General features: G+C 38.9%; 1 protein-coding gene across 1 annotated transcript; it reads right to left on the reverse strand.

Annotated features, from left to right (window-relative positions):
- Positions 1-2,581: 2,581 nt before the first annotated feature.
- On the reverse strand, positions 2,582-7,434 carry LOC130426681 (uncharacterized). The gene is made up of 6 exons (XM_056753580.1): positions 6,201-7,434; positions 5,792-5,920; positions 3,918-4,111; positions 3,629-3,776; positions 3,235-3,439; positions 2,582-3,115 (listed from the first exon to the last, which is right to left on the reverse strand). The coding sequence occupies exons 1-6, from the start codon at positions 6,411-6,413 to the stop codon at positions 2,811-2,813; spliced, it is 1,194 nt and encodes a 397-aa protein (XP_056609558.1). The 5' UTR covers positions 6,414-7,434; the 3' UTR covers positions 2,582-2,810.
- Between the last annotated feature and the right edge of the window lie 1,429 nt (positions 7,435-8,863).

Raw genomic sequence — 8,863 nt, forward strand, 5'->3', positions numbered from 1 at the left:
CACATTAGTCTCACATTAAGTTGTACATTCTGAAAACAGAAAAAAAGACATACAAATAAATAGTAAAAAAAAGGTTTAGCAGTGCAGCTCAGCACAGCCTTGTTGCAGTAGATGAACTTAAAGACTCATGAAAGAGGTCGGCCATGCAAGCTGTGAGTTCTGTAATACAAATTGTCACTGTTACTTGCAGCATTTCTGAACAGAAACAAACATGACACCAATTAATTGTAAGGCTCTTAAGGGCAGTGTACCTTCAAAAGGCACTACACCTTGAAACCTAGAGGTCCGAAAGAAGGGGATATAGAAAGAAATAAAGAAAAGACAGAGAGAAAGATGAGGGGGAGGTATCAGCAGCATAGAGTATTTAAGAGCCAATTTCCCACAGTGATTCCATTAAAACTCTCCAATGTGGCAATTATAGCATGAAGTGAAAAACGTCCTACCTCATTAGGTGTCGATGTGTGGGTGTGAGTCTGGTCAGCAGTGATGAAGTGTGTGTGTGCGTGTCCTTGTTTATATATCCCGGTGGGGACCTAAACCTGAATGCACACCAACTCATGGGGACTCGCGTCACCGTGGGGAGCAATATTGAGTTCCACATGGGCAGAAAAGCTTGAAAATCATACAGAACAATATTTTTTGAAAATCTAAAAATGCAAAAAGTTTTCTATGATCTTTTAAAAATCATTACGCCTCTGATCTGTCAACACGGAGATAATAAACCAGACATTGTGTGTGCGTGTTTGTATGTGCGCGTGTGTGCGTTTGCGTGTGCGTGAGAGAGACATCTGAATAAGGAAAGCACAATGAAGGCAGAAGTATATATTCAGGTTGACACAGTATCTACTGATAACACCATCAGAAAAACATGATGTAGTTAAGTAGGCGGGACGAGACCATGAGTCGAGGCCAGTGAGTGAGTGATAATGAGCGTCAGCTGTATGCGCACCGGTCACGGAGGAGATCGGGAGCATAAGAGGACGAGCGACTGGACCGTCAATGAGAGAGGACCAGGCCTGGATTTAAGTTGTGTTTTTTGTTATTCGCCGGCAGTAGTCCTTGAGGGGCTGCCGGACGTCTTTTTACTTTGTTGTTCTTTTAATAAATGTTTAAATGTTTGCCGGTTCCGTCTCCTTCCTTCCTTTTATTGAACTGTATTACACATGACCTACCCTTCAGGAAATGACAAAACATATGTGTACTGTTTTAGAAATGACATATTTATAGGGTAACTGTGTATATTTCAGTTTGTTAATTACCAATGAACTACGTCTAATGCGTCAGAGGTCATGTTTGAAACTGTACCTGCATCTATAAAACGTGAGCAACATACTTCGCCCTGGTGTTTTTCAAAAGACTCATATTAAAGAACTTAAATGAATCTTTACACCCGTTCAGGAGTAATAATCAAGGAAGTTTGCTGCCGTAACAAAAGGCGCTGCTGGGGACTATTTTCTCCCTTCTGCTGCGGCCATGTTACCGCATCAAACTTCCTTGATTATTACGCCGTAATGGGAGTGTATTTCCTAATCATATCGGCCTAGAAAATCGCAACTTTTCATTTTCCGCCTGTTTTAGTACACAATATAAGAACAGAAGAGTCAAGTTTTAAATAGGAAAAAAAAGAAAACTCTTTGGTCATTTTTCAACGCGATGCTACTGGTCTAATTGGATTCAATGATCTATGCTAAGCTATGCTAAAAGTGCTCTCGCCAGACCAGGAGATCGTCTGAATAGATTCCAAAACGGTAAAACTCAATTTATTAACTCTGAATGAACATAATTCCCAAAAAAGTTGAGTGTTCCTTCTTGGTCAACCAACCAATCACAGTGTTCAAAAGACCAAAAGTGTCATACGTAGCAATGGGGTCACCACTTCTCCTCACTAAGATAAACCTGTTTGTCGTTTCCTTGCTCAGACCTTAATCCGTGTATCATTCGTTCTTTTCATATTCAATTGAGATATCAAAATCGGAAAATTAAAAAACGGTTTGTTTCTTCGTTATTCGTTTATAAATGTAATACCAAAAAACAAATAACGGGTCATTTTTCGTACTTTTGATTTAATGCTCAGATCAAAAATAGGAAATGAAATAAAGGGGGCACGACCGATTTTGATTTTGATATTTACTTTGTTCGATTTGCGTGAACCGGAAGTTATCTTCGTGTGTGTGCGTGGGGGTTGCAATTGTGTTCTATTTCTTCTTGAACAACAGGTTGAGTTTACAGTTAAGCACTGTTTCATGTGTGTAGTTTTATTAGGTCATTTTAGTTTTTATACCAAGTTACAATCTCAAATTTGCACTATTTTATGTTGTATATTTTTCTGTATTTTAAAGTTAACAGTTTAAATTAAGCATATAAAGTAGCATTCAAATACTAGTGCAATACTTTGTCATTGTATGCAAGATTTTATTTCATCTATAAGGGTTCAATACAACAGAGTTTAAAGCAAAGTTTTATGTGTCAAATTATTCAACTGACAAGTTGGGCGCACAGTGGCAGCTACATATGATTTTTATAACAATCTGTATGCCTAGGTTTTCTTAAGAGCAGGGTTATCCAGGGTGCTCTCATAAAACATACAGTAAAAAATGCAACAATTAAGAGGGTATCAATAGAAGCTGTATGCAGACTGAATACAGTTTGATGAAGTAAAGAACAAAACACACTGAGACCGATCAATAGTCTATTCAACAGTGATTTTATATCAAAACTATAATAGCATAAATGGTGGACAAACTTTGAATCAGCACTAACAAAGTCTGATGTCCTAGCTACTCAATACCACAGCATTCCAGTTACTTTTTTCAGACATATCTTTGGGTGACATTTATTAAGTGCAACAAGGCATCTTGGAAAGGTGTATAGTCATTGTTTACCACATGATTAAAAAGAAGAGAGATGTCAGGGTAGGTATCTGCAAAGTCTTGTTCTGCATGACATCTATCCTCCTCAGATGAAAATGGGTCAGTTCCAAATACTGACTCCCAAGTCAGCGAGGATCCAAAATCTTGCTCATACATGTTTGCCACAACAGAGGCATTGGGCAACAGCTCTTCAGAGATTTTAGCTGGACAGCCACCTGCTGCGAGTTCATTGGGTATCCCACGGCCTAAAACAAGTAAACATAACTAACAAAGCAATGCCATTTATGCTGTATGTGGTTGGAGTTTGAAAAAAATAAAAGAGTTGTACTGCTTCAAAGAGTTGTAGATACTCAGTTTAGCATACCTGGGATCCTGTGTGCATTCCACGATTGCACCACTCTGCCTAGTCCAATTTGACTTAACTGACATGTCAGGTTTGAAATGCAGAATTTAGTCAAATTGTCCTCCATGTTGAGGACTTCTTGGTCCAGCATGTGTACCAGGGCGTGTTTCAGTGGGTAGTTCACGCGATTGTTCACCTCGGGCCAAATCCTTTCCACTCGAAGATTCTGTTGGAACACAAACATGATTTTAGATGGTATGAAAATGTAATAGGTTAAAGATTAGTTTGGGAAATTAATTCCCATTTTAAATGCTTTCACTCCTTATTTGTTAGAAGAATAAATGGCCAGTCTCTCTTTCTTTACTATGTTTGATTATATTAGTTGTACTGTTTGTCAGTATTACAAAAACCTCACCCTTTTTGATGTTGTTTGAAGGTATGGTGGCCTGCTAGGGTTGTATCTATGTCTTGACAGCATCTCTTGCATGTACAAGCACATATAAAACTCCTTGCCATGGTCAACCCTGACTTGGTCCCACATCCCATGGTTAACCACTGCAGATCTGGGATAAAATAATGTGTACATGTGCAAAGGGCTGCACTGAACTTAACTTATCCAATAATGAAAATTACATTCAATGAAAAGAGAATATACATTGAACAGAAACTATTATGACAATAACATTGGTTCTGAATGCATTTACCTGTAAACTTCCTCATAAATCACAAGGTTGTTTTTCACTGGCATGGTGGCATTGGCAACAATTTTGCTGCTGTAGCCATCAACTGCCACGACATGCGTCACTCCAAACATCACAAGCTTCTCGTTTTGGTCCAGGTGAATTTTATGGCCCATATATTCAGCATTATACGGGATGGGATTTAGATTACGAGCACCCTGAAGAAATTTTGTATATTTTGATTAATGCAGCTCTTTGTCACATGAGGCCAAAATATTCACTAAACATTTTTACAACAAATAAATTATTATACGCATGGGTGGTTATAATATTCTAGTTGTTTTAAGTTCAACTCAATATATTCAATATATTTAAGCTTTTCTAAAGATGATCTACACCAATCAGCCCTATTAACATTATGACCACTGACAGTTAAAGTGAATAACACGGATTATCTTGTTACCATGGCACCTGTCAGTGACCGGGATATATTAGGCAGCAAGTAAACATGTCCTCATAGCTGATGTGTTTGAAGCCGGAAAAATGGGTGTTTAATGTTTCTCGGTGTTTGAGAGTTATACCTAACCTATATTTAAAAAAAACGTAATTTCGTGTTAAAATGCACTGTGGCCACTCGTTAAAATGCATTGTAGTTCGTTCCTTGGCTAAAAGAACTATGACTGAGCCTGGTTCTCCCAAGGTTTTTTCTCCATTCGGTCACTGATTGAGTTTTTTTTCGTCTTTCTTTGCCTTTGTGGCCTTTAACTTTTGGCTTGCATAGTTGGGGACATATTATTTTATATTTATAAATATTATTACAACATTATTTTCCTGTTATCTGTAAAGCTGCGTTGAAACAATCTGTATTGTAAAAAGCGGTTACTTGATATTGTAATGTGCGTTCTTGAGATTGTAATGGGGTAGGCTATAATATCACAGATTTTGTAATGCGTTATATAACTGCGTTACAGCAAAAAGCAATAAATTAGGCCAACTGTAATTGCGTTACGAAAATCTGCGCATAGTTTCTTCTGCTTTTTAAATGATCTGGCGATCTGTTTCCAGTAGCCCTGGGGATTAGATCCATATTTGGTCCATGTAGAGGGCTTGGCAGTGTAGTTGAATCCATCCCCGTTTCCAGGTTTCTTCCCGTTTCTTCGACGCAGAAGTATAAATGCTTTACTCCCAGTGCCAACACTGGCAGGTGGTCATTATGTCATGGTTAATCAGTGTTATTAAAGGGGTGGCATAATGCCCTTTTCACAAGATGTAAAATAAGTCTCTGATGTCCCCAGAGTGTGTATGTGAAGTTTTAGCTCAAAATACCCCACATATATGTTTATATAGCATGTTAAAGTTGTCACTTTTTGAGGGTGACCAAAAATGCACCGTTTTTGTGTCTGGCCCCTTAAATGCAAAGGAGCTGCTGCTCCCAGCATAGGGGGCGGAGCTACAACAGCTTGTGTCCTAAAAAAAAAAAAACGTTTTTTTTTTATTTAAATTTATGAAGCTAATGTGGAGTTAACTATCTTCTAGTCATTGATTAGCATATTATGTCATAATCTATAAATCGTGTTCTGGGGTGGGGGTTATGTAAATTGGGGTTGGTGATGTCACTAACCCGTGAGGAATGTCGTGTAGTCCCTACCAGGCATTTGTTGTAGTCCTTAAAAAGTTATTTCTCTAAAAGCAAATATCTCCCTTTGCTTTGAACTTTGAGTGTTGTAACTTTGCAGATGTTGTTTATGCTCAAACAGCAACATTACACACTAACTAAAGTTAGAAAAGTGAAATCATAATCAACCACCCCTTTAATATTATTATTATTACTATTATTATTAGACCACATAACAATATCCTGTAGGCGTACTTGATTCTTAGCATATAACTTAGCCTACCTGGCGTCGGAATTCGTGGTATGGCTGATGAATCTCTCTCAGGATTTTCCCAACTCGACATTCTCCTGCACAGACTCCAATTGAAGACAGATAGCCAGTCATGAACTTGCGGCCATAAGACGGGCCTGTCTGTTAAGAAAAATACAGCTATTAGCTACAACTAGGGCTGGGCGATATATCGCATGACATGCGCATCTCGTCAGTAAAGCCGGGTCCTTGATTAGTAGTAAATCGCCATCACCTGCTTTCAAATGGAGCGGCATTTACTACACAGAGCCGTAGTTCACTGACAAGCTGAGCCATGTCGCATTAATTATCACGGGCGATAATTAATGCGATATATCGCCCAGCCCTAACATTTGAAAGACGGGCAGGATATAAAATGTGAAAACCTAAATAAAAATCTTACTTCATATATTGATCCAACCACAGCCCTCTCCAGTTCTGTGTCCGATACATGTCTTTTTCGCTTAAGGTTGTGCTGAACACAGAATCTTCTCACACTCATTTCAGAACATCGCTGGATACCCGTCTTCTGCAGCGTAGCGGAAATCTCCTTATGTGTCTTGAAATTTTCAAATAAGTATTTAATTAAATCAGCATATGATTCCAGTGCGGCCATGGTGTCGATACGAAATTACAAAAAAATACTGAGTCAATCACTGCAAGATTGAGGTTTTTCAGGCTTCTTTTAACTTTTTGCAATTACGGCAAACTTCCAAGTGCAACACACACACGCACACACACGAAGATAACTTCCGGTTCACGCAAATCGAACAAATTAAATATCAAAATCAAAATCGGTCGTTCCCCCTTTATTTCATTTCCTATTTTTGATCTGAGCATTAAATCAAAAGTACGAAAAATGACCCGTTATTTGTTTTTTGGTATTACATTTATAAACGAATAACGAAGAAACAAACCGTTTTTTAATTTTCCGATTTTGATATCTCAATTGAATATGAAAAGAACGAATGATACACGGATTGACCTTCTCTCTGATTGGTCCTGAATCGTTTTTAAACTAGGACAACTACATAGACGTTTTTAAGCTCAATTAAGAGCTTTCTTACTGGCTTTAAGAATACGAGTCCAGACCTCCACACAAGCTCTAGGTTTCTTTTCTTCAGAAAAGTCATCTACTGTCGGCTGCTGTTGGGTCCGTGTACGTTTTATTCATTTGATATCCTATATTAAATAAATTAATGGAAACTGAAAGATGACTCGTTTTTTCATTTTTCGTTTAGTTCAACAAACGAAAAATTAGATTTCGCCCCGATTTTTCATTTTTCGTTTGTCGTTTAAAAAACGGATTTCGGACTCAATATGGGATTCGTACATGTGGGCGGTGCTGTCACGCCCCTTTCACCCGATTGGTCAAATCGCTCACCATTCTGTACGGACTTAATTCTACCCAGCAGATTAAGAGTCTGTACGAGTGCGATACTGACAAGTGTTTGCACTTTAAAATATGTTTACTTGAACCACCAGACAGCCTCGCATATCTTAGACCCGCTAGGTTAAGAGGGACGTGCTCACTGGACTTTCTCTTGTTTTCTGTGCACCTTGTCTCACAGCAGTTTAGGCATTGTTATGTTTTTTGTTATAAATCAGAAATGACAAGGATGCATTTTCCCGCAATAGAAAGTGGGTTGGATTGTTTCCCCGGTGTGGGCGTGGCCTAAATGCGATCTCTCTTTATGCGCTAGCTCAAGTTCAAAGTCTACTCCTGATGCAAGTTGGGCCAATTTTCACTTATTTTAATGTTTATTGTTATAAAAAAGTGGATGAATAGGCTCTATATCACGAACTTTGATACAGATCATTTAGATCAAACTCCAAAAATTCCATGATGACCATAATTCTGAGGGGGTGTCAGCCTCTTTCAATCTAATTTATCCACTCTCCATACAGATAAAGTATGAATATGTTGTAGCTGTATTTCTGAGAACAAACATCACACATAAGGAACATCATGAATCTGCACAGTTGGGAGCCTGCATGCAGATGTGTATGTTAGTTTGTAAAACACAAAATTTAATTCTGCAAAAAATTATTTTATTCTCACAACATCACATGTAACCAAACTAAATGTGACCTGAAATGTTTTAGAAATTTAAGTCAATTTATCACAAATAATTTTCTTTCAACAGCGACAATTTTATAGTACAAGTTTATGAACATTGCTGAACTTAAAACAGCATTCTGTAATGATGATTGGGAACATTCATCGATTCATGTTTAAGGAGAAATAGTTCACGCCATGAAAGTGAAAGTAACCGATTCGTCAGGTATGGTGACCCATACCCGAAATGTGACCTCTGCTTTTTACCCATCCAGTGATTAGTGAGCACACACACAGCAAGTGATGAACACACGTACACCCGGAGCAGTGGGCAGATATCACTGCAGCGCCCGGGGAGCATGTAGGGTTAGATTGGTTATGTGCCTACATGGCCCACAGATTAGTCCTGTCACTTTAAGACAGTACTCCTAAATCATCTTATGTATATAAGAGAGGCCTGCCAACAGAATCTGTATCTCCCATTTCAACCTCTCCACCACTATGGTCAACCAAAGAGTGGCTTAAGGAGACGCACATTAAATGTCCTAGCCAGTCTCTAGACCCTAGTCCTATAGAAAATCTGTGAAGGAGGTTAAAACTACAATTTACTGAGCGACAGCCAAGAAACCTTAAAGATATAAATCGTGGCCTAATGGTTAGAGAGTCGGACTCGTTACCAGAAGGTTGCCGGTTCGATCCTCACGGCTGGCGGGTAACGATTGTGGTGCCCTTGAACAAGGCACCTAACCCTACATGCTCCCCGGGCGCTGCAGTGATATCTGCCCACTGCTCCGGGTGTACGTGTGTTCACCACTTGCTGTGTGTGTGCTCACTAATCACTGGATGGGTTAAAAGCACAGGTCACATTTCGGGTGTGGGTCACCATACCTGACGAATCGGTTGAATCTTATCTTATCTAGATTCACAGAGGAGTGGACTCAAATATATCCTGACACATGTTCAAACCTGGTGACCAACTATCAGAAATGTCTGACCTCTGTGCTGGC

The sequence above is a fragment of the Triplophysa dalaica genome, chromosome 7, assembly GCF_015846415.1.
Source record: "Triplophysa dalaica isolate WHDGS20190420 chromosome 7, ASM1584641v1, whole genome shotgun sequence".
In the NCBI taxonomy this organism is placed as follows: domain Eukaryota; kingdom Metazoa; phylum Chordata; class Actinopteri; order Cypriniformes; family Nemacheilidae; genus Triplophysa; species Triplophysa dalaica.

Bases quoted from the DNA above. Each gene is read 5' to 3' on its own strand.
- LOC130426681 (XM_056753580.1), bottom strand. From the start codon at position 6,413: ATGGCCGCACTGGAATCATATGCTGATTTAATTAAATACTTATTTGAA. The intron at 3,777-3,917 runs GTAAATGCATTC...ATTTTATCCCAG, and splicing joins ATTTATGAGGAAGTTTACAG to ATCTGCAGTGGTTAACCATG. The intron at 3,440-3,628 runs GTGAGGTTTTTG...GTGTTCCAACAG, and splicing joins TTCAAACAACATCAAAAAGG to AATCTTCGAGTGGAAAGGAT.